Source organism: Haliotis rubra, unplaced genomic scaffold, assembly GCF_003918875.1.
Source record: "Haliotis rubra isolate DU_JTF1 unplaced genomic scaffold, ASM391887v1 Scf1031, whole genome shotgun sequence".
Classification (NCBI taxonomy): Eukaryota; Metazoa; Mollusca; class Gastropoda; order Lepetellida; family Haliotidae; genus Haliotis; species Haliotis rubra.
Window position 1 is genome coordinate 235,114 of NW_025764928.1, and position 25,233 is coordinate 260,346.

General features: G+C 40.3%; 1 protein-coding gene across 1 annotated transcript; it reads left to right on the top strand.

The window, feature by feature from the left end:
- Nucleotides 1-5,806: 5,806 nt before the first annotated feature.
- On the top strand, nt 5,807-24,717 carry LOC124272951 (proton myo-inositol cotransporter-like). The gene is made up of 10 exons (XM_046708197.1): nt 5,807-5,892; nt 7,703-8,113; nt 8,569-8,728; nt 9,384-9,598; nt 13,424-13,538; nt 13,684-13,844; nt 16,915-17,041; nt 20,899-21,128; nt 22,692-22,840; nt 24,128-24,717. Exons 2-9 carry the CDS (start codon nt 7,750-7,752, stop codon nt 22,811-22,813), a joined length of 1,494 nt encoding a protein of 497 aa, XP_046564153.1. The 5' UTR covers nt 5,807-5,892; nt 7,703-7,749; the 3' UTR covers nt 22,814-22,840; nt 24,128-24,717.
- The last annotated feature ends 516 nt before the right edge of the window (nt 24,718-25,233 follow it).

Here is a 25,233-nt window from a genome sequence, read left to right on the forward strand (position 1 = left end):
TATTTCGCTCATATGACGACGTGCATGCGTGTGTATGTGTGTGTGCGGCTGCTTGTACTAGCCCAGACTGAAGCTGGTTTTATATAGTGCTAGCCCACTGAGATACCATGCCGCAGTGAAGCATGAATATCACACTCAGACACATTATACTGACTCCGAGCCGACCAGTCCTTGTTGTACCCATTAATGCCGAGCGCCAGGCAGGGACCAACAAGTACCATATTTTAACGTCTGATGGAATGACGCGGCCGGGGATCAAACCTGCGACCTTCCGCTCTCCGGGCGGACGCTGTAACCACTACACCACGGAGGCGGTCTTGGACTAGGTACATGTTATGTGAAAGAAATCTTGACTGATACCTGTGTGCCATTGAACATATGATGGTCAATATGTACGTGGCGTAAAACAACTGATCTGACTCTACATTCAGAAATTCACTGTCTATGGTGGTATTCACACATGGGTGGCTCGAGCTATCACTGTCTATGGTAAGTGATGTCACTTTTCCCTCTGTGGGAGTGTGGTATTATCTAATTTACTACTTGAAACTGCCAGGTGAAGAGAAATAGCATTGACTGAATGAATTTATATACATGTATGTCTTAGATTCCCGTCATTTGAAAGAGAGAGGAGTGACTGAGTGAGTCTAGTTTTTCGCCGCTTTTACGGCGGGGACACCAGAAATGGGCTTCACACATTGTACCTATGTGGGGAATCGAACCAGGGGAAAGAGAGAGGAGAAAACCAATTAAAATGAAATGTAGACAGTGTTTTAGGTTAAAGTTTATCAGATATATCTCTGTTCTCATTGCCCCAACTGAGTGTTTTCTCTGCCCATCTTGCGGGCTTACTCTAAAAATTTGACGGGCGCTGTCCGGCAGGTAAGGTACTTTAATTATAAAAATGGTACTAGTTTCAAAACGATGTATTGATACATAACTAATATGTCGCTTTCCTACATTGTTACGTAATGCCATTGTAAATAATGTATTTATATAGAACTCATCAAATTTAAACATAAACACTGTGCTCACGTTTCATTTAACTGTGGATATTTTAGCCTGACGTTTGTGGAGTCCTTCCTGTATGTTTCAGCGTATTCATTTTAAATTCCACCAGGGGTATGGCAGCAAGATTACTTGGACTTGGAAGTTCAGACAACTGGTAGACACGTGCACCGCGTACACTAAATCATGATAGGATCTTCAGTTTGAGATATATTTCAAAGTCATTTTCGTATATTTGGAAGTATTCATTTGGTAATATAAGCTGAACACCCGGTAATAATTAGATCAGGATGTTTTCAACAAATTATCATTATTATTGTTGAAATCATTTCGATTGCTTCAGTAATGTTTATAGGGCGATGGGGGAGCCTAGTGGTTAAAGCGTTGGCTCGTCACGCCGAAGACCCGGGTTCGAATCCCCACATTGGTACTATGTGTGAAGCCCATTTCTGGTGTCCCCCTCCGTGATGTTGCTGGAATATTGCTAAAAGCGGCGTAAAACCAAACTCAGTCACTCAGTCAGTCAGTCAGTAATGTTTATTACTCTCGGAATAAACAGGAATAGAGTTGTCGTCCAGATGAAATCCTTCGAGCGGGAACAAGTTGGTATTCAGCTTGTCCGGGAATAACGCGAGTGGGTAACAAATGTGTATCGTGTTCACCATTAGCATTGAGGCGGCCCTACAGCCCAAATGAACCTGTTTAGCACAGTATACAGTATAAATACATTTCGTTCATTCACTGCAGGTTGTCAGTGATATATGCTTATTATCATGTGATTAAAATATAATAGTTTTCATTGTACTAATATACCTTGTACTAAGTCACGCGCCTTGGGCTGGGATTTCCAGAACGAGTGAATGAGTACGGTTTGACGTCACTTTTAGCAATCTTCCACCAATATCGGGGGACACCACAAATACACTTCACACACTGTGCCCATGTGATGAATCGAACCTGGCTCTTCAGCGTTACCAGCGGACGCTTTAACCACCAGGTGTCCCAGCCGCAGAGGGTGGAATGATTCACCTCACTTGATTGTTTGATCACTGGTTTCACTAAAGGGGTTCACCGTCTCAGCATTGAACTACTTTGTCTTTCCAAATATTATTGTGTCACATTAAGATATATTGGCACACCATACACAAACAATGTCTTTTAAGTAATTTATTATGAGAAGTACACCCGACAATGACACTGTTGCAGTGGGAGATCATTTTCTGTGGTCCTCCCGAGAGGATACGTAAGTCCCAAAATAATTCAAGTAAATTTAAACATACTATTATATTTAGATGCAGTATATTTGGTATTGTAATTTATGGCTAGGTTGTCAAAATTGCTAACATCTGAAGGGATGGTGTAAATCCAGCTTGGGTTCATGCAGGATGCAAATGTACTGTAAGTCCCAATGGTCCCTAGTATGGTGATCTACCTTCAGTTGTTGGCAATCTATAGCCTGTTTTTTTTATATTGTATTGTCTTTCATAGTTAAGATGTTTTAGATTTTCATTCTAGTTTTACATTTATGACTGTGATATTCTAGTTATTTTACTTCCTTTGCAGACAGGTAAATTTGTTTTTTATTCATTTCTAATTTTACAACTTTCTCAGTCACGATATGGCTAAAATACTGCTAATGTGACTTTAAATTTTAACTCACTCACTCACTCATTTTCTGTGACGTGTTGCTATGAATTATCATTTTGAGGCAATCCAGTATTAAGACATGCAAGTGAACGAATTTGTGAACTCATTATAAGGGGCTGGTGGGGTAGCCTAGTGGTTAAAGCGTGGCTCGTCACGCTGAAGACCCGGGTTCGATTGTCCACATGGGTACAATGTGTCAAGCCCATTTCTGGTATCCCCCGCCGTGATATTGCTGGAATATTGCTAAAAGCGGCGTAAAACCATACTCACTCTGATCAAACAGTGTTACTACTGGGGGTGAATTTCCCACGAAAATCTAGGTTATTTGTATTTATATATCCAACTGTAAACTTATCCTGGCGAGCAACACAATGACCTAAGCAGAATGTGCAGTGTCACAGTCATGTTAAGACAGAGGTGACTGCGGAGTTAGTGGAACAAAGGGGAAAGTCAAATCCAAGGTCGTTACAGAAGATTACACAAATACGTGCTACTTACTGAAACGCACAACATAAATATCACTTACCATGTTTGTTGGCTGTTTAACGGCGCATTCTGCACATGTCTAGCTATATGAATTATATATACTTCTCATCAAAAGTTTAGACTCACTAGTGTAAATGTAGCCACTTGCCTCAGGCAACTGTTCTAAACTCAATTTTGCAAAATATCCCATACTGTTTAAAGGTGCTGTTTACACCTGATGTATAGTAAATCAAATTCGTAACGTTGAAAAGATTATTGTCATGAGTTCAATAAATGATAAAAAACAGTGAAAGTTGGCGAATTCTTAACAAAACTTTACACCAAAACGCAGCTGTTTACATGCACGATATTTGCACATGCTTTTCTAGCAATTTGATGCATGATCCTCGAGCAATTCATTTGCATAAAGTTTGCAGTTGGTTCCCACAAGTTAGTGGAGAAATAAATCTTCGATGTAACCATATATATATACATAACATATAGTGAATGTTTTAAGTGAGTCTAAACTATTGATGGGAAGTATATTTGGCATGGAATAACCTGACAGAAAGGAAAATACGCGAACTGTCATACGGATCCTTAAGGCCATGACCTGTGTATTGTGTTTGAAATACATGTACATCTGAACTTGAGAGAGTCCTCGCATATATCATCAGACAAGGAAGCTGTAGAGTATACCTTTTCCTCAAGAAAACGTGATATCTTATCTATACACAGTAGACAAAGAAACATTGTCCGTTGTCAGTCTGACACCCGACCCCTTTGGAAACTGTAACAGGCCCCGCTTTCTCGACACAAGGTAGCGTCACAAAGGCATCCAGGCCCCGATTTCTCGAAACAAACTTAAGTCTGAGTTTTGACTTAGTTAGAGTTTTACTCAAATTTGAGAAAATGCTTTTCCCAGAATGAACTAAAATCGATAATAAACTCAAACATAGTAGACAATTTGAGTTTGGTGGATAGATTACTTAAGTTGTTTGGGCTCTTTTATTTAAAAAATGCAGTTGAGTTTGAAATTCAGCTGTTCAAAGTGTCAAACTCGGTTTGAAATTTGAGTAAAAACTTAAGTTTGTTTCGAGAAACTAGGTCCAGGTCTCGACTGTGTCTCAGTGTTGTAGCAGAAGAGCAAGTGCTTACACCTCACACCACTGCAATTTTTTTACATCTGCAAAATACAAATAACACGAGTGGGTAACAAATGTGTATCGTGTTCACCATTAGCATTGGTGCGGCCCTACAGCCTAAATGAACCTGTTTAGCACATTATAAATACATTTTGTTCATTCACTGCAGGTTGACACTGACATTTGATTATTATCATATGATTAAGATATAATAGTTTTCATCTATTGTACTAATACACCTGGTTTGACGAGACCCATGTGCCTTAGATGACACATCTACCCCTGAGCTGGAATTTCCAGAACGAGAGTCTGAGTACGGTTTGACGTCGCTTTTAGCAATTTTCCACCAATATCGGGGGACACCAGAAATACGCTTCAGACATTGTGCCCATGTGGTGAAGGGAACCTGGCCCTTCAGCGTTACAAGCGGACGCTTTAACCACCAGGTAACCCCACTGCAATGTTGTAGCAGAAGAGTGAGTTTAGTTTTACGCCGCACTCAGCAATATTGCAGCTGAAGAGCAATTGAATTGCTTACATTTTCCACCACTGCAATGCTAAAACACCTGGAAGTTGCAAAATATATTTCAGTAAGTAAACCTCAATTTACCTAATTTACTGTATTTTCAAGATCTACACACTCGAAAATGAGTCGAACATCCTAAAATATGATAGTCATATATAACCTTAAACGTGGTGAGATCATTTATACTCCTAAGGCAAATGCAACATTTTGTGTGCTTAGTGAGTACTTTAAACGTCATGTTGGAACATGCACTGAAGCAACTGATTCAATATTCGTTGAGTTTGAGTGATATGAAACATTGTCAAAAACAGCGAAAAACAAGGGTGCTGAAACACACCAGCACCATGTTTGATTCAAACAGCCTAGGGCACGTTGAAGACAGACTTTCCATGCAGCTTGTGGCAACGTTTGTTCGCATACTTTTTGTTTGTAGTATATATCATATTTTTAAATATGTTTGAGCCTGTAAAATATTAACTATCACTTGACAGTTACAATATAAAAAAGGGTCAGGGGATCGCAAGCAACCAAACTACAACTTACACGTACAAATATACTACCATTAAGGAAAAATAAAAAATATACACATACTTATAATGTAAAATCACATAAAAGTAATCTTGTCGATTTAATATCCAAATTTCAAATCTCTCCCTCTCGAGTAATCGAGTCTGGACCAGACAGTCGAGTTATTGATATAATGAGCATCGACCTACGTAAAGAACTTCCAAGTCATGCAGAAAGATGACAGGAACATCGTATACATGTCAAATATAGTGAATCGCATCGGAATATGATGAAATCGGCTTATATTCATATTAAAAGGTTATATTCACGTTGCGTAGCTTGGAAGTAGGTTTATTTACATAAATGCAGTTGCACAGTCGTTTGTTGGAAACGTTTTACAGCTTGCATTGTATCAGGTTACAGAAATCGAGCAGCCCAAGGGGAAACGTGCACAAACTAGACTGTGTGCTTGACAATAGTATTAAATCGAGAACAAAGGTGAATACTATGCAACTTCACTGTTGTTGCTGGCGCCTCGAACTCTTCATACAGACAACATCCAAAGGTAGACGGAATAGTTTGCATCCGATCAAGGTGGGTAACAGCCTCATCTAAGTGTGTTGTAAAGAGACGTATTCTGTAACGTTAGCATGTTTATCTGCCAGGACAATTACAGCGTTAGATCTTAAACTCCAAACGTCATTTTCCTATTCTTTAATATGATCTTAGCACAGGCACATTTGCAGCACTCTCATACACCGGCGAACCTTCTGATCAAAGTAGTATAAAATAGTACATGATCTGTTGTAGCTACTAAATATTTATATCCATTGTATCATGAAAGAGAAACGTGTGCAGACTATCCTCAATACACCGTTGTCATCACACCATCATCAAAGTGTTTGTGAAACGCAAATGCATTTATTTCAGAATAAGCACGATCATTAGGTTTTCCTGTGCACTCTGTTTTTGAGACCCGTGAAGATCCGGGTTGGAATTGATCTTCAGCAACCCATGCTTGTCGTATGAGGCGACTAACGGGATCGGGTTTCAGGCTCGCTGACTTGGTTGACACATGTCATCGTATCCCAATTTCGTAGATCTATGTTCATTCTGGTTATCACTGGACTGTCTGGTCCAGATTCGATTATTTACAGACAACCGCCATATAGCTGTAATATTGCGTTAAACAACCAACCAACCAACCAATCTAATGAGAGGCGAACATCGACACACCAGCTCTTCAATACTCACTTTGCGTCGCATTTTCATTAAATTTAAAGTATTTTTGAAAAGCAAATACAGACTCAATTTATTGGAGAATAAGCACGATCATTAGTTTTTTCTGTGCTTTCTGTTTTATCGAGGATACCATATCAAGTATAAACGTTTTAGTAATCCTGAGGAAATGTTTGGACCGAGGCATTAAACTGACCCCTTACGTGCTGTGAAACTAATCTGTATTCAAATTTTTTTCTATATTTGTGCACATCGAGATATCTGTGCTTCTGCACGGCAGTCGTGTTTGGGAATTGTCTGACTGGATTTTCCGCTTCATGGATTACTAGGTTATCTAGTTTGTTTGCGGGCCGCCGTCGCTTGGCGGGTTTGCTGCTGTGAGTCGTCGGGTAAAGAATACTTCAACTATTGGTCGGGTTTTGTGGGTGCGGGTTGTGCAGGACATGCATACCCTTTTTGGCGGACGTCTGTTGTTCAGTTGCAGCCATTCATATAATGTTCACAGCTGGTTTTTCCTTTACACCGGGGTTTGTTTCTGAGGATAGGCAAGAGTGGGTGTTCTTTTGTCCTGGTGTTCTATATTTAAAACAACCTTCAGTCGTGTCATGGTCAAGGTTCAAAAACTGGAAAATAATGTATATTGCCAGAGGGATTTGTTTTAATATCAGACAGGTCTTTTCACATCGGACGGCAGTGGGGAAGCCTTGTGGTTAAAGCGTTCGCATATCACGCCGAAGATCCGAGTTCGATTCCTCACATAGGAACAATATGTAAAGCCCTTTTCTGGTGTTCCCTGCCCTGATATTGCTGGAATATTTCTAAAAGCGGTGTAAAACTAAAGTCAATCACTCACCCACACATTAGTGTCATTAACAGGAAGTGCATATAAAATCCATATGAAATTTATGTTATTATCATGTTATCTTGAGCCTAGCAAGTTTAATGTGGTTTCAGCTTGAGGTAGGCTTGTACACATGTATACTCCAGAACCGTCTGGAAATGATAGGAAAGGTGTGGCCTGCATATAAAGGTCCTGACATCTATATCGTCTTCGGTCCAAGGAGATGCTTGCCTAAGACACATTGACTATCTGTAAAATAACATCTTATATGAGCTAGGATACTTTTTTCCCTCTTGGTCTACTTGCAAATCTAAATTCTGATAGGTTCGGCGGAACAGAAAAGGATTAAAAAGAAAACGGACTGAAACGAAATGGCTATGGATAGCACAAGGACATCACCAGAAAGCCACCCGTGGATGGTCTACATCTCGACACTGTTTGCATCAGTTCTAGCCCTTCTGATAGGTTACAACCAAGCAATTATTTCGGGGGCCATGTTATTCCTAGTTGATACCTATCAACTTGACACGTTGTGGCAGCAATTAATAGCAACATCCAATACCGCGGGATGCGCATTTGCACCTTTTCTAACTGGGTATCCTGTCCAAATATTTGGAAGGAAAAAGATGATCCTTGCGTCAAATGCGTTGGTGTGTATTGGCGCCGTCATATCAGCAGCAGCTCCGACGAAAGAGGTGGTTCTCGTTGGACGATTCGTGGCAGGATTGGGAGGAGGTAACATGCTTCTGTTTTAGCATATATTCATAATGTAATCTGTATGATTACAAGTTTATCTCATTCTTTGATAAATGTTGTGATATTAGCAAGCCCATATTTTTGTCAGAAGAACATATTTGTTGCCTAATCTCATCAGAATCACGATAAATTAAGCTTTGCTAAAGACACTGAATGTGTTTTCGAACACATTGTCTGAAGTGTACGAAGTCGTCCTGTAATAGCTATAATCATTCTGCTAAGAAGGGAACAAATAAGACAAACTAGATACTGTATCGAATATGGTAAAGGTTAACCACTCCAACCATTAATTATAAAGACCTTGACCTTTTTAACGCTGCCAAAGAAAACCTTATCTTATTGAACCTAATTGAACATAGCATCAAGATACGTGACCATGCCAACACGTAAACATATATAAATACATATAGCAGCTGCAATAATATATGTTACAGGAGCTATATCCCTCGTGGTGCCGATGTACATATCGGAATGTGCCCCCGTGGACATCAGAGGGAGTCTGGGAAGTTTAACACAGTGTTTAATTTCTGTGGGTGTGTTCCTGTCATCAATTGTAGCAGGCGCTTTCAGCGGAATGGGGGCAGAAGCATGGAGGTGAGTACGTTTTCCTCAGGACTGAATAAATGTCAGCTCAGTGCTATATGTTTTCATGTTAATAAACATATTAGGAATGCCATTGCAACTATCTGGTGTAACATAGATTATATTGTAATTAGAAGATAAAGCTACTCTGTTTTCAATTTTGCGATCCTTTATCGTTGATTTAAGACCGCTAAATTTAACAGTTAGCGGTCTTATTATAATCTTCATTCTAGCACGACTGATAAGCGTTTTAAAACCGTACGACTGATAAGCGTTTAAAAACCGATCTGTTTGGCGCGCAAGAACACAAGGCGTGAAGGGGTCTTTTTATTGGAAAAAGCTCGGAATCGTCCCGTTGAGGGACAGATTATGTAATGAACAAAATAAGACATTTTCAACAACATAAATGCTTTATTTCAGGAACCAGTACGCTTGTATTTGCAACAAGTAGCATGCATAAATAAAAAAATTACAGTTTATACTGTGCGCAAGTACAATTATTTGATTTTTCTCAAGCGAATTATTGATCTCCCCTACTGTATGACAATCGACTCGTCCCAATTCAAGCCGTGAACTCGCTAAGTTTAGTCGCCGCTAACTTTATTCACGGAAATTTTTAATAATGAAAAGTTGCATCAATAAAGAGATTTTTTACTGTTCTCCAAAGATGGATGTTTGCTTGTTCCTGCGCTATCGACGTTGTACACTTTGTGGGATTCCTCTTCCTTCCCGAGAGTCCCCGGTGGTTCATGGACAGAGGAAGAGAGGAAGAAGCAGAAGCTGTCCTCAAGCAACTGAGGAGTAACCCGGATGAAATCACCAAGGAACTCGATGACATGAAGAAAAGTGTTGCAGAAGGAAAACAGTTGAAACGTCATAAAGGTTGGGTTTTTTAAACGTTTTGTTGATATTGTCAGTGTCGTCATTTTAGTCAAAATGTGACATCAAACATGAGAGGCTGAACACCGGAATATCATTGACTTAACTTCGCATTATCAAAAAATAAAGTAAATATTAAAGCTACATGTGTGACCGATGAATTGCTCACTAACACAAAATCTATTACTTACAACAAAACCAAATTTTGCACAGTCACATGAAATAGACAGACCAACTCTGATGATTTGTCTCATAATTTTGGACACCCGAATCAAAACGTTTAACAAACGATCATCATTTTGTTGTCACTGGTCGCTATTTCCTACGACGGGGGGACCACTTGCTGGTAGATCAGCCAGGTAATCAACAAGCGCGTGCAGTCAAATTTCAATTTCACATGTACAACTCGCACACCTGACTGTGTTTGACAGGGACAGGGACATTTACAAACTACATTAACCCAAGCACAGGCATGTGTTGCTGTCTCAACACACATTCAACAAGAAATGAGCGAGATTGGAGACAGTGACATTTTTCACATGTGGATGTTGATATCACAAGACTGGCCTACGAGCCACCATATTCTGGTATAGGAATGACCACATCTGTCACATATTATCTTTTTGCATTAAAAGTCCTAACATCAAATAATGCAGAGTTACTTTATTCCAGTAGTAAACATACGCTAGTAATATAAGAAGTACCTAGGTCTCAGAAAGTGGAGAAAAGCCTATTATATAAATAGCTCAACAATAACTCTTCCGTATTTATAAACCGAGTGATCTGGTATTTTTTAACAAGAATGGAATCGAGAATGTAATGAACATTCTGAATGTTTAAAGGGTTCCAATTTAGGAACCTTGCAGACTCTTTAGACTCTTGCAGAAAAAATACTAATTCTGTCAAAACCTGAAGATTTTCACGGAAGGTCTGTGAATCTGTTCCCTAAACAGTGACGCATTTGTCAATTAATTCGACCAATCGTAGTTTCTTTCGTTCTTTCAGTTTCGTTTCTAAGATTCTTAGATGTTCTCACTTCGAAAGAACTCTCAAAGTAGAAGTTTAACTTTAATGTTAACTTGTTTGAGTGGCATTTTAGAAGTTGAGACGTACAATATGGAACAGGTTTTTATGGATAACAACTTCTTTATTTCGTGAGTGCGACGTTTCGATACAGATTCTTGTACCGTTGTCAAGCACGAGTGATACATGAAGTGGAGGAGCTGCATATTTATACTGTGTATAACAATGAAACTACATACATTTGGCGTTTGATGTGAATGGCTTCGGTGAGCTTGCGTTTAGTGAAGTCCGAAGCCATTCACATCAAACGCCATAAACCCACCATCAACCGTGACCAAGGATACTTCATTCCATCAGCGTATGATCCACTCCTCCACCAAGCCCAATCTATTGTAAAAACATCGCAACTATGGTATAAACATCTCCTTCATTGTACCACTCCTGCATTTATACATCTCTGGCTTCCATTCACTATCCTTTGTGTACTCACTGGCTTCATCAGCTTACTGCTTAACCAATTATGGCAATTATGTTGTTTCCTTTGTCAATTACAATGTATGTAGTTTCATTGTTATACACAGTATAAATATGCAGCTCCTCCACTTCATGTATCACTCTTGCTTGACAACGGTACAAGAATCTGTATCGAAACGTCGCACTCACGAAATAAAGAAGTTGTTATCCATAAAAACTTGTTCCATACTTTAATGTTTTTGTGAAAAAGCTTTTTAATAATGCTTAAGGAGTTGACATCACACACAATATCCCACATTAATGGAGGTATGTTTATTAAACTGTGAAATTCTGCTTGAAAACGTCGTATATATTGTACATAGAGTCGAAGGCACGATAAAGAGGTCTTTGTGTGCATTATATTCTCATTATATACTGAACCACAAAAGAAATGTCGCACTGATAGCGGTTTCTCAAAGCACACACTTTAATTCCCTCTAATTAACAATCAAAACGGAGGACTGAGTTCAAACTTGACAATTATGGTCAACACATTTTCTGGAATCACATTTAGTGTTCACGCAAACAAAATCACCAAAAATGGTACTATTAAGATACCCCAAAGTCAGTATCGTGTGGGGCCTCCATGGGCATCGATGAAAGCGTTGCATCGTCTGTACATGGAATGAATTAGCCGGTTGATGAAGGCTCTAGGCACATGAGTCCACACTCTGCAAAATGCCTGATCGAGTGCAGTCGCAATTGACGGCCTTGGTTGGAGGCCATTCAGTCTTTCTTTGAATTTCGTCCCAAAGGTGTTTTATTGGACTTAAATCCGGACCGAGTGCAAGCTATTGTAGGGTTTGGATGCCACGTTGTCTTAGGAAGTCCAATGTTGCTTTAGCAGTGTGGGCACGACCGTTGTCTTGCTGGAAGATGTGATTTCTGTAACGTCCAAAATGTGGTACAACGTGGGGTCTTATGACTTAATCAATATAGCGTGCAGCTGTCACGTTATTTCTTCATCCTGGACCAAGATTCTGGAACACCACGGTGTCAGCTTACTGTTTCAGACCGATTGCACCCCACACTATGATGCTTGGACCACCCCACGAGTCCCTTTCATGAATCCACTCATTGGAAGACAGTTTCCCACGCCTTCACCATACTCTCACTCTGCCATCGACTGTCGAAACAAAATATCGGCTTTCATGGGATAAACAGCACAGTTCTCCATTGTCGATAACGCCAATTTTGATGCTGAGCTGCCCATTGCAGCCGGTTTCGGCGACGATGAGCGGTGAGGACAGGACTACGATAGGGTCTTGTTAGTCCCAATAGTATGGCGTGCGGTTTCCGTCGCTCTGGGGAAGCGATCATGAAGATGGTGGCCCACAATCTGTCTGTCTTGACGTTGCGATGTTACTGAATACTGAATGTCGCCCACTGCGTGGACGATCTTGGATGCTGTTACTGACCTGATACCACTCCTGCAGTCGGTAGATTGTGTTAACATGAACATAAAAATGATTGGCTACCCTCCGTGCATGCAATCGTCCCAAGACATTGTTCCTCTGGTCTCTCGTAAGTCTTGGCATGGTGTTTGTGTCAAAACAAAAATGATTTCAGGCGAGTTTGGTACTCACTTTCATTGGTAGGGTTGTCACGACATGCACGTTCATTTTCATTTTCATGAATGTCATACGGAACCTTGTACCATGTCTGCCTCTTCCGGTGCGTTTGGTCGATATGCTTTTTCATCAGAAAACACACAGATGTTGGTAATGAATGTCAATTTTGATTGAAAAACATGTTAACAAAACGGTGCAATCATAATAAAAACACCACCTTGCAAGAACAAATTTGGCATTTGGTTTTGAAAAGTGACGTTTCTTTTGTGGTTCAGTATATTTGTGTGTGCATTTCTTGTAATAAAATAGTATATGTTAATCATTGAAACATCATATAAACTTTCTTGAAAGTGAAGATTCAATGATGGCATAAAGATGGTTTGTAAATATCCGAGGCATCCTTACCTCAACAGGCGTAAAACCCTGTGTCATGTACATGTATGATGTATCTGTACAAACCCCAACGCTTGAAATGTTGTTGACATATCTAATCCATTTTATCGTTGAACATATTGTGAAACATTCTGCTTGCATATGTTGTATATATATATATACTAGTAAATAAAGTCGAAGGCGCCAGAACAGCCACTCAAAGAGGTCAGTATCTGCACTTTCTCATTATGTTTCTTTTGCCACTTAATTCCAAATATGAGACAAACATAGAAATAGAAATAGGCGTTAAAGTCAAAGGTAAAAAGATACATCTTTTACTGCTGCACAGGGGACGGTTCCTCTATCATTGCTCGGGTGATGAAAACTCCGCCTGTCCGTAGAGCATTGATACTTGGAATTGGTCTGGCTATGATAACACAGATCACAGGTGTGGCGACAATCATGTAAGTAATTTTGTGATGACTTAATCAATATGAATTCAATTACCTCCCGATGTATTTAAAAGTTGAGGTCTTTGAGCAAAATTTCTACTTGAGATTTACATGACAATATGGAAATTTATAACCTAAGAGAATTTTGTTTTTGTAGATTCTACTCGGGGATAATATTCAGAAGAGCAGGATTCAGCGGAGCACGTGCAATATGGATGACTACAATACCTAGTGTAATAATGGCTGTGTCATCTTTCGCCGTTACGTGCTTGATTGAGAGATTTGGCCGGAAACATCTGTATCTTGGAGCCCAAATAGGTCAGTCCGTGTGTGTGTGCATCAGTAAGCGGCGTGTCAAGACAGTTAGCAGTTTTGCAGATCTGAGACATAACCATGCACGTTTTGCTGTCTTTGTCAGATGTATAAATATAGGTCCGTGTCGTCTTAAGTTTGTATCCGTTTGTTACATATTCATATACAATATTTCCTGGAATTATTGAGAAAGTTGTTTCGGCAAATATCTAATACATGTATACTGAGTCAAAAAAGAAACTTCACAAAATGTAATTTGAAAAATAATGAATAATTTTTCTCTGATGATACATCTATGTATCCGAAATGGGATCCCTATCTTTCGACTCTAAAAAAAGTTAGCAAAACCCACTCAAACCCATCCATTCGTCGTGCAAATGACGTTAGTGCCAAATCAGGTTTTGCACGTGCAGTCGATCACGTGATCTTCGCATCGAAGTTTTCTTCAAATGCACGTGTTCGCATTGGCCTCAAGAATTGAAAAAACACTTTTTAACCACAGTTCTAACGGTACTTGAAATGCCACGATTTTCAAATGTGCAACGTGAACGTGCCGTTGGCATGTTGCAAGCGGGAAGATCAGTTATTGACGTCGCAAGAGCAACGGGATGCAGCCGTCGTACTGTGTATGACTTGCGAGGTCGTCTACACCAAACTGGCACCACTTCTGATCGCACAAGGTCGGGTCGTCACGAGCAGAAGACCGTCAAATCGTCCTACGTCACCTACGTGACAGATTTCTGCCGGCTACACGAACCAGGGCTGAGATGTTTAGAGGTCGACTGTCCTCACAGACCATTCGAAATCGGTTGCGGGCTGCCAATCTCCATTCTCGACGTCCATATCTTGGGCCAATATTGACGCCGTTTCATCAACGTCAACGTCTGCTGTGGGCCCAACGTCACCTCCGATGGACCCAGAGAGACTGGAATCGAGTCGTCTTTAGCGATGAATCCAGGTTTACCCTCAGATTCGCGGACGGCAGGCATTGAGTCTGGAGACGACGTCGTGAACGGTTTCCCAATGTTGTGTACAGGAAGTCGACAGATTCGGGGCCGGAAGTTGCATGGTGTGGGGTGCTTTCTGTGGGAACAACCATTCCCGACTTCTGATCATCCGTGGAAACCTCACAGCTGCTTCTTACCGCGACCAGGTGCTCACCCCTGAACTCGTTCCGTTCATGGCGGCTCATGGCTCAGGTCTACAGTTCCAGCATGATAATGCTCGGCCGCATACCGCGATGTTGACACGAAATTTCCTTCAAAATGCTGGAATCAACGTCATGGACTGGCCATTGAGGTCCCCTGACCTTAATCCAATAGAGCACGTTTGGGATGCACTTTGGGAGAAGGCTTCGTGGTCAGAATTTGCAAGAACGTGGCGCTGCCTTGCAAGAGCAATGGCGCAGAATCCCCAACCACGTGTTCACAAGCATCAGGCAGTCGATGAGGAGACGGTGTTTGGCAGTGGTGAATGCGCGGGGCGGCCATACACGATATTGAACTGAGAAATTTCGCATTTTTATTCTTGTGACTTGACATTCTGTATACCCATGTTTTGGAACGGCGAGGTTGCCTAATGGAACTGATTATGGCACTGTCAGTGTATCGAGTACACTACACAGATCTCAGCAATGAAATAATAACAATTTAACCATCTCTTGTTCTTTTATAGTGCCCTAAAGAAAGAATGTGAAGTTTCTTTTTTGACTCAGTATATATAAACTTTAGAAGTTTTACTGATTCTCTTACAGTCTAAGTGTCTGTTCAGTACTTTGTGAGACCTCCTTGCCCTGCAATGCATGACTGACCTAGGTACACTACTGATCAAAGTTTGTAGGAATTCGTGTGGCAGCGTATCCCAGTATTCGACCATTTCTTTCTTTATATCCTCTATATTTCTAAGTCCTTTTTGGTTTATTCTGTCCTTCATTAGTCCCCACACATTCTCAATAGGGTTAAGATCAGGGCTGTTGCTGGGCCAGTCTAAAACTTGAACATTTTCGTCCGACAACCACTGTTTTGTGTCGCCCGCAGTGTGTTTTGGGTCGTTATCATGCTGGAAGCTCCAATTATCTTCATACAGTGTTCGGGCCGTTGGAAGGAGGTGACCAATTAATATGTCAACATATCGTTCATTCGTCAAATTTCCAGTGAAAATGCACAACGTTGTCACTCCACGTGACGATATCCCAGCCCACGTGTGAAATTACGGGCTATGTTTTGGTAGATAGGCTTCACGGTGTCTTTGTCCAAAGTTCCACACAGTTCGGAAAAAAGCCAGACCGAACTTTCATCAGAAAAGAAAACATTATCCCAATCTTGATTTTCGTGAGCCATACAGTAGTTTAAACGTCTTGCTTTCTGTGCATCTTTCATTAATGGTGAGGGAATTCCGCGCTTTTTCACCCAGAGGGAATTCCGCGCATTTTCACCCAGTTAAGTCTTTGTAATTCTTGTCTAAGGCTGTCATTAAATACCTGAGGACTTCCTCTTTTAATCATCTCATGTCTGATATTCTCAACGGTTTTTTAATTTTCCCCCACTCACAATCTCACCAAATCACCGGCGATCCGTAGTACTGAACTTCCTTGGCCTCCCTGTCCCTGTCTTGTGCTCACTCCCAACTCCTTACTGAATAATCTTCAAAGTTCTGTATACTGTAGACAGAGGAATGTCATGTCTACCAGCTAACTCTTTTGCATTAGTCACACCCTACTCAAAATCATCTAGAACCAGCTTTCTTTTCTCTTCTGCGGTCAAATCTGTCATGTCAACAAAGGAAGCCGTCTGCTACACCAGGGGAGATAACTCTTGATGTAATAAGGAAAATTCATAAGCCTACAAGACTTGCCTCCCATATTGAGTACCTTACCACATAATGTAACACCTATTTTAAAATCCTATTATCAGTATTAGGAAACAAAGATTTTCTCAATAATTTCTGGGAATACTATGTACTGTTTAACTCGTCTTTGTTTAACTCGATGAAAAGTATTAACCGTATTTTCAATCGTGAAGACATGAGAGTGTTGTGGCAACTAATATCAATAATTGCTGTATTCTGTTGTCACTAGGTCAGTTGATTGCCTTGGTTATTCTTGGACTTGGTTTCTTCCTCTCAGCAACTAATTCTCCCGCTGTCAGCGATGACATTCAGATAGCCATCAATAACGCTACGTCTACACCCATGTGTAATTTCAGGTAATGAGTCTGAATGATACATTTATTCAAAATCTACTTTGCGGATGACATTCTCTTTCTAAGTCAATTCTGGTTTAGTACCGGTAAAGACGCGGGTTAGAATTGGTCTTCAGCAACCCGTGCTTGTCGAATGTTGCGGTTGTTGACCACTGGATTGTCAAGTACAAACTCGAATATTATTTACAGCCCTCCGGAATATATCTGTCATATTGCTGACAGCGGTCTTAAACAGCAAGACCGCCTCCGTGGTGTAGTGGTTAGAGCGTCCGCCCGGAGAGCGGAAGGTCGCGGGTTTGATCCCCGGCCGCGTCATACCAAGAGACGTTAAAATATGGCACTTGTTGGTCCCTGCCTGGCACTCGGCATTAAGGGGTACAACAAGGACTGGTCGGCTCGGAGTCAGTATAATGTGTCTGAATGGGATATTCATGCTTAACTGCTGCATGGTATCTCAGTGAGCTATAGCACTATAAAACCAGCTTAAGTCTGGGCTAGTACAAGCAGCCACACATACACACGCATGCACGTCGTCATATGAGCGAAATATTCTTAAGTGCGACGTTAAACCCTATTTCATCTCACCTCACCCTAAACAGCAAAGAAACAGCGAAACAATTCTATTTGAGAACTGCCATTACAAGCTTAAACAGGCACTTGTATAAAAAATATACTCATAAAAAAAAATTAAGCAACAAGTATTTTCAATGTAATATCTTTATCAATCTAGATAGCGATTTTTGGCGACATGTTACTGAAAGGTAAATATTCAAAGAATACATAACCTTTAGTGACTGTCAAATTGATTTATCTGATAACATTAATAACATCACCCGAACACAACCACCATCAGAAACAACATGCAAAATGTGTGGCATGAATGTGCTCCATTCTTCGCACATGCACCCTGATCGGTGTAAACCTACATGTAATCAATCCTCTGGTGCAACAAGCGGGTCCTAACTTCATTTTTATGGATGATAATGCCTAAGAAAGAGTTGCTAACGATGTTGTTTAGATCAACAACATCACACATATGGACTGGCCTGCAAAGTCACTTGATCTTAATCCAATTGAACATGCTTGGGACATTATTGGAAGTCGTGTTTATGGTCTCCATGTTCGCCCAAGACTCTGGATGACCTTGAGCAGGCGTTACAGAGAGAATGGCAGAACATTCCACAACAGCAACTTTAAAGGCTCATTTGGTTAATGCGTAGACGTGTAGAAGGTTGCATTTGTGCTCATGGTGGTCATTCGCGTTACTGAACACTGCTTCACTGTTCAAAACTGACTTGAACCTTAATGTTAACATTTTGCTCCATCAATGCAGCACATTTTGCACGACTTTTTCACAGGTACACGCTTTTGATGATTTGTAAGTCTATTATTGCTCAATACCCTTTCATTTCATTTTGTTAATCGTGTGTATACATCTTTCACCTTTCTATTGCATCATTCCACGATTTGCTATTTCAATAAATGAAAATGTAATGAGACTAAATATTTGTGTTGCTTAACTTTTGTGAGGGAGTACATAGCGACATAGTTTCATGTTAACATGAAACTCAGATAACAAGTGCCAAGGCAGAATTCGCGGTTTCGGGAATCAAATGCATAACAGGATTTGAGAGAACATTCAGTATAAACTGTTACACAAATGAGTACATATATTCGGAAACACTGCATTATACACTAAACACTTCTACAAGATGGTAACAAAAGTGTTGCCTTGCCCTGCATTGCAGTCATATGTAAATTAGTATACTAAAGCGAGCCATAACCACCGGATCACGTTGTTTGACAAGCATGAATTACTGAAGACCAATTGTAACCAGGATCTTCATGGAGTGAAGTATAGTCGGCATCATTAATGAAGGGTCAAGCTATTGGTAACACTATTTCTCAAAGGATGTTAAATCTTCGTTTTTGTTTGAAATATATACAACTAAATGTTTTACAAACTTTCTTAACATTATGGAAAAACACACAGGCCGTTGTCATTATTACGTTCTTTAACGTCCGATACATTCTGTTACAAATGGCACATTTTCGTTTCAAATTGTCAATGTGGAAATCCACCTGCCACTTAATGTCAATGATTTCCATGGAAAGTGAAGGACAATACATATGCATTGATGCTTTTTCACTGTCGTTCACTGTTCAGGTACCTGTTTGAAATCGCAGCTTAAAATGAGACGTTTTCGGACACTTGTTGAAATGGGTCAGGCTATAGGCCTTCTGGAATCTGGGCAAACTCAGCAGCAGGTTGCTGTCCGCTTTAATGAGAGTCAGAGTGCTGTTGGTGGTATTTCAAACCAATGGGTGGGTAGAATAACCACGTCGACCAGGTCGCCCCAGAGGTTCCTTAACGCAGCAGATCTTCAGACAGAACACTTCAATGTTAACAATGTAAGGATATCCAGGAGCACCGTTCGTCGACGTTTAGGGAAGCAGGACTCCGCTGTAGGCGACCTGCAGTTCGTTCCACCACTAACACCACGTCACAGGCAGGCGCGTTTGAAATGGAGTAGACATCATGGCCGCTCTAATCAACGTCAATGGTCTTATGTGGTCAAATTCACAGATGAAAGCAGATTCAATATGTCCTTCCATGAGGGTCGGCAGATTTATCGTCGCAATGGAGAGCGAATCACAGATGCAACTTTGGCCACGCATAACCGATTTGGCAGGGGGTCTTTCACCGTTTGGGCAGGGATAACTCCTACTAGACGTACTCCACTGCACGTAGTCTTACCGGACAGCGTTATCGGGACGAGATCCTGGCTCCTGTAGCAGTACCATTCCTGCAAGCTAAGCATGGCTTTCATGGTCGACCCTCATTACTGCAAGACAACGCTAGGCCTCATAGGGCCAGGATTGTCACGGAATTCCTTAGGTAGCAGGGTGTAGAGTGGATGGAGTGGCCAGGATGCTTGCCAGACCTCAACCCTATTGAGCACGCTGGGATGAACTCCGTCGACGTGTGTACACACGTCTCCCAGGACTCCGCATTTTCTAGTAGAGGAATGGAATGCGATTCCGCAAGCCTTCTTTATGAACTTGATAAGGAACATGAGAACAAAGTGCACCTATTTCTTGGACGCGCGAGGAGGGTACAAAAGATATTATATGACCGAGTGCTTCATGTTTGTTATTTTCATTTTGGGGGGTTGGTCTATTCAATTGATGTTTGCTAGTGCTGTTTGAACTTTTTGTCTGTATGTCACGATGTGTCACGTTTTTCAACACATTAAACATTGTGGTGACACTCTTAGTTCTATTATTTATTAATTCTATTATTCTTTACATGTGCTACCCGTGAAGGTCCAGGTTAGAATGAACCTTCAGTAACCCATGCTTGTCGTAAGAGGCGACTAACGGGATCGGGTGGTCAGGCTCGCTGGGTTGGTTGCCACATGTCATCGGTTCCCAGTTGCGCAGATCGATTTTCATGCTGTTGATCACTGGATTGTCTGGTCCAGACTCGATTATTTACAGACCGCCACCATATAGCTGGAATATTGCTGAGTGCGGCGAAAAACTAAACTCATTTACTCACTTTGCATGTGCTATATATCGTTTGACCCTTTATTAATGACGCCTAGTATATATTATAGTTTTCTCTAGTCCTTATTCAACTTGACTATATTTTCCCCCCTTACATATATGCCGTTATGGCATTGTTTCGCTAACTGAGCAGATTCTTGTCACACATGTTGCTACCGTAGTCATTTTTGATAATAACTGCATTTATTACAATTAGCAGGTGCACATGAAAACAGTATATTTCATCTCCATAGTCACAAGGACAAAAGCCATTACATCTTTACTATGTCAACATATATATATCTTTTTAGAACATGTGAGCAATGCATCGACTCTTCACAATGTGGCTTCTGCTACGACGTACTCTCAAGAGCCTCGTGTGTACCCTTGTCGGTAAACGGCAGTGCTACAGCGGGGAGATGCTCTTCCTCCGTCTCTTTTAACAGTTCAGACTTCACCCTGGAGACACAATCCTGCCCAAGTGATTATAAATGGATTCCAGTGATTGGTTCTTCGCTATATCTGGCTGTATATGGCTCTGGTAAAGAATTTGTGACAGGAATCAGTTTTTTTGTTTTCTGTACTATTTATTATTCTGTTTTCTGAGTTTCTGTATTGTGTAAACGATGCACACCTTATTTAGTAAAATTTATTGTGTATCCGTAAACAGTAAAACGATGAGCTCATGACCCTTTAACTGGTGACCTATGGTATTCTCTACATGGTACATCTTCTCGACTACCAAATAACAGCTCTATTTTCACAGCAGAAGCTAACGCCATATTAACAGCTCTTAAATATATTAATAAACACCGTAAATATAATCAATACCTAATCTTTTCCAATTCTCTTTCGCGCCTTCAGGCTATTAAAAGTCTTTCTTGTAAACATCCACTTTTATTAGAAATTATTGAATTGTATAATGAGCTTGCTACTGGCCAATGCGACATCGTCTTTTGTTGGTTACCCAGCCACGTTGGCATTTCTGGGAATACAATGGCTGATCTTGCTGCCAAGGCAGCACTCAATAAATCTGTGACACCACTTCTTATTCCATACTGTGATTATAAAGCTAGCATTAGAACCTACATCCGTGGTCTGATGCAAAAGAAGTGGGACGCCTAAGTAGGTATCAACAAATTGCATGAATTAAAACCCTATATTGGTTACAATTACTTGGGTTGCCAGTCCAGATTTGAAGAGGTCATCATGCGACGATGTCGTATTGGCCACACAAGATATACTCATGCATACCTTTTTGAAGAGGTGAGGATCCTCCGTTTTGTATCCCTTTTGATGAGACAACCACGGTCAAGCATGTCCTGCTTCACTGTGTTGAATTCTCCGTCATAAGGGATAAGTATTTCAAGATCAAAACAGTAAAGGACCTTTTTAATAAAGTTAATCATCATTTAATCATTGATTTTTTAAAAGCGATAGATTTGTTAAATGAATTTTGATATACGTTTTGTAAAGTTTTATAATTGGTAGTAAAGATTATCAACTTAGATTGTTAGTGGCTGTATCCTCAAAGGGGGTTGAAGTAGCGCAAAATTATTGTCCTCAAACTTTCAAAGTAACATTTTCACGTTCCAAGTTTTTTAAACGTAGTATTTTTGTTATTTTAAATTTCGGCTAATTATCCTGTCATCGCCGACGGCTGAAGGGATGGTGTAAATCCAGCTAGGCTCCATGCAGGTAGCAAAAGGTAATGTAAGTCCCCATGGTCCCTAGTATGGTGATCTACCTTCAGTTGTTGGCGATCTATAGCCCGTGTTTTATATGCTGTATTGTCTTCTTTAATTAAAATCTTTTAGTTTGACATGCTAGTTTTATGTTCATATATGTGATATTCTAGTATTTTTACTGTCCATCGTCGACAGGTTTTACTCTCCAAAATGTTTTCATTTTTCATTGTCTAAATTGTTTTCGTCACGATATGGCTGAGATATTGCCGATGTGACGTTAAATTTTCACTCACTCACTCACTCACTCACTCTACATGCTACAACATTTAAATTTTGTGAGTTGCTTATCTTCAAGACCATTGTATTCTAATGGTAAACCTACATGGCTGTTTTAAAAGAGTAATTTGTGTTTCAGGGTGTTGGTGTTATCTATGTCGTGATAGCTGAAATATTCCCTATGTGGGCACGTGGCACATGTAGTTCCATAGCTACTGCAGCTATATGGATGAGTCAGACCTTGTCTGTTTCACCTTTCTGACTGTGGCTGAAGCTATCACTGTATATGGTAAGTGATATCAGGCTTCCCGTCGTGAGTGACCCTAGTTTGGTTTAACGACTTGATCAGTATTTTAGTAAGGGCAGCACTTTATTTTCTGTGTTTCTCATTGCCCCACCGACCCTTCTAAGTTTATTGCAGACGCCAGAAAAAAACTTGTTTTCTTCATTCCAACACCGCCGACTCGAACCTAAAACGTACCGCCTCGTCATGTAAAATGTTTATCTTTTAATCAGTCGCTGCCACAAGTCCAAAGAACGCGAGAAATTGTAATAAGAATTACAATAAATGAGAATCAAGAACATTATTCAGATAATTTTGTCTTTATTAAGGTTGTTGTGGGGTTTTGTTGTTTTCTGTTTGTTTCGACCGACCGACCGATGTTCAGAATTTTGTGGCTACGTGAAACACACACAAAATAAATGATGCCCTTTTATGAGAAGGTATGTCCCAACATCATTCATGTCTAAAACTTCTACTTTTTGTGAAACTAATGAACACTTGGACACCAAGAAACATTGTCAACCAGGGATTTACACCCTCCATTTTTGTTTTCTGGAATACGTAAATGCCTGAAAACTTACAGAATGAATTACCTTTGAAGATCCAGGTTAGATTTAGTCTTCAGCAACCCATGCTTGTCATAAGAAGCGACTAACAGGATCGGGTTGTCTGGCTCGCTGACTTGGTAGACACATGTCATCGTATCCCATTTGCGTAGACAGATGGTCATGCTGTTGATCACTTGATTGCCTGGTCCAAACTCGATTAGTTCAAACCACCGCCATATAGCTGGAACATTGCTGAGTGCGGCGTACACACAAACCAACATCTGGAGCATGAACGTCCCCATTTTGCAACAAGATGGGCTTATAATTTGAAACATGTAAGATTATACACTGCTTTTGTTTAGTGAAATCTCCAAACCATTAAAAATGTCTAGTAGACTTTCCTTAGAGTACACTGTGCACATAAAAAATATGTTTCAATACATCATGTAACATTTCTGATTTCAAGATTTACATAAGTCTCAAAACATGCGAGGTAAATTAAGCTGCAAATATTTTAAATCTTAGTATATTTGTGCTTTTAATTTCTGGCTAAATTCTCCTACAATCACCAACGGCTGAAGGGATGATGTCAATCCGGGGGGCGCCCATGCATGTAGCAAAATTATCTTAAATACTTTAATTTGTGTATTTATCATGAATTTATAACTATGTTTAGTCGCGATATGGCTGCAATATTGCCGCTGTGACTATAAACTTTAACTCACTCACTCACTCTTATTTCAAGGTATGTTCTGGCTGTATGCGGGGTGCGCCTTACTTGCTGCTATTTACATACTGATATTCATGCCGGAAACAAAAGGGGTGCGACTGGAGAAAGTTGGACTACTGTTCTTGACAGACGGCGAGAAGGTTGCACTGCGAAGAACCGAAGTGGACTCAGATACAAATCTCTTTAGTGAATGAATATGTATCAACTGGCCAATGCCTCACATTCATTCTACGGAAAATGGCCAAATTTTGCCACTGACTGTACACGTTGTTCTTATCCCTATATTCATATTCCGGAGTCAAAGGTGATAACTGACTTTGCGAGGTGCGAACACATTCAATACGGGAAAAGTGCCATCTTTTTTAAAGCAAATGCAAGCAAAATCAAACGTGGAATCCGATTTCGTAATAAATGTATTCGATTTTGTCATAATTTAACGGGAAAAAATATATAACACCCATGAAACGAATACTTGAGGATCACAATCCCAGTTACATGTAGATACCACACAATATTCATAATCAAGGACATCCCGATTATGTCGTGGATATAATTTACAAAGTTTTCATGTACAGAATTGAATAAATGACTGTTTCAATTTTAAACACCATTTAATACAAATGAAGTAAGTCAGGAGCATCCCATCACTATTCACCGCTTGAAACAGACATATAAAAGACAATACCTTTAAATTAAGGAAACTTTGCCAGTTGAGTGACATCATTCGTGACCAACTCGTGTTATTCCAGAACAAGCCGAACAGTGACCTTGGAGGTTACGGGAAGGGGCGAATGGTGTAACACAGGTGACGAATTCCACTATCTTCTTATGCATTTGAAAGAGAGGGGAAACTACCCAGTCATAAATATTATTACATTTATTCCAAACTGTGTAAAATGAATTAACTTTTTAATGGCTGAAAATAAGGAACGTAAAGACTTGACTTGTACATCTAATCTCGCTGCTAACGACAAAAGTATAACGTTTAGTTGGGATGTGTCATGTGACATTAACTCATAATAACCGACCCGTGAAGGTCCGGGTTAGAATATTGATCTTCTGTAACCCATGCTTGTCGTAAGAGGCGACTAACGGGATCGGGTGGTCAGGCTCGCTGGCTT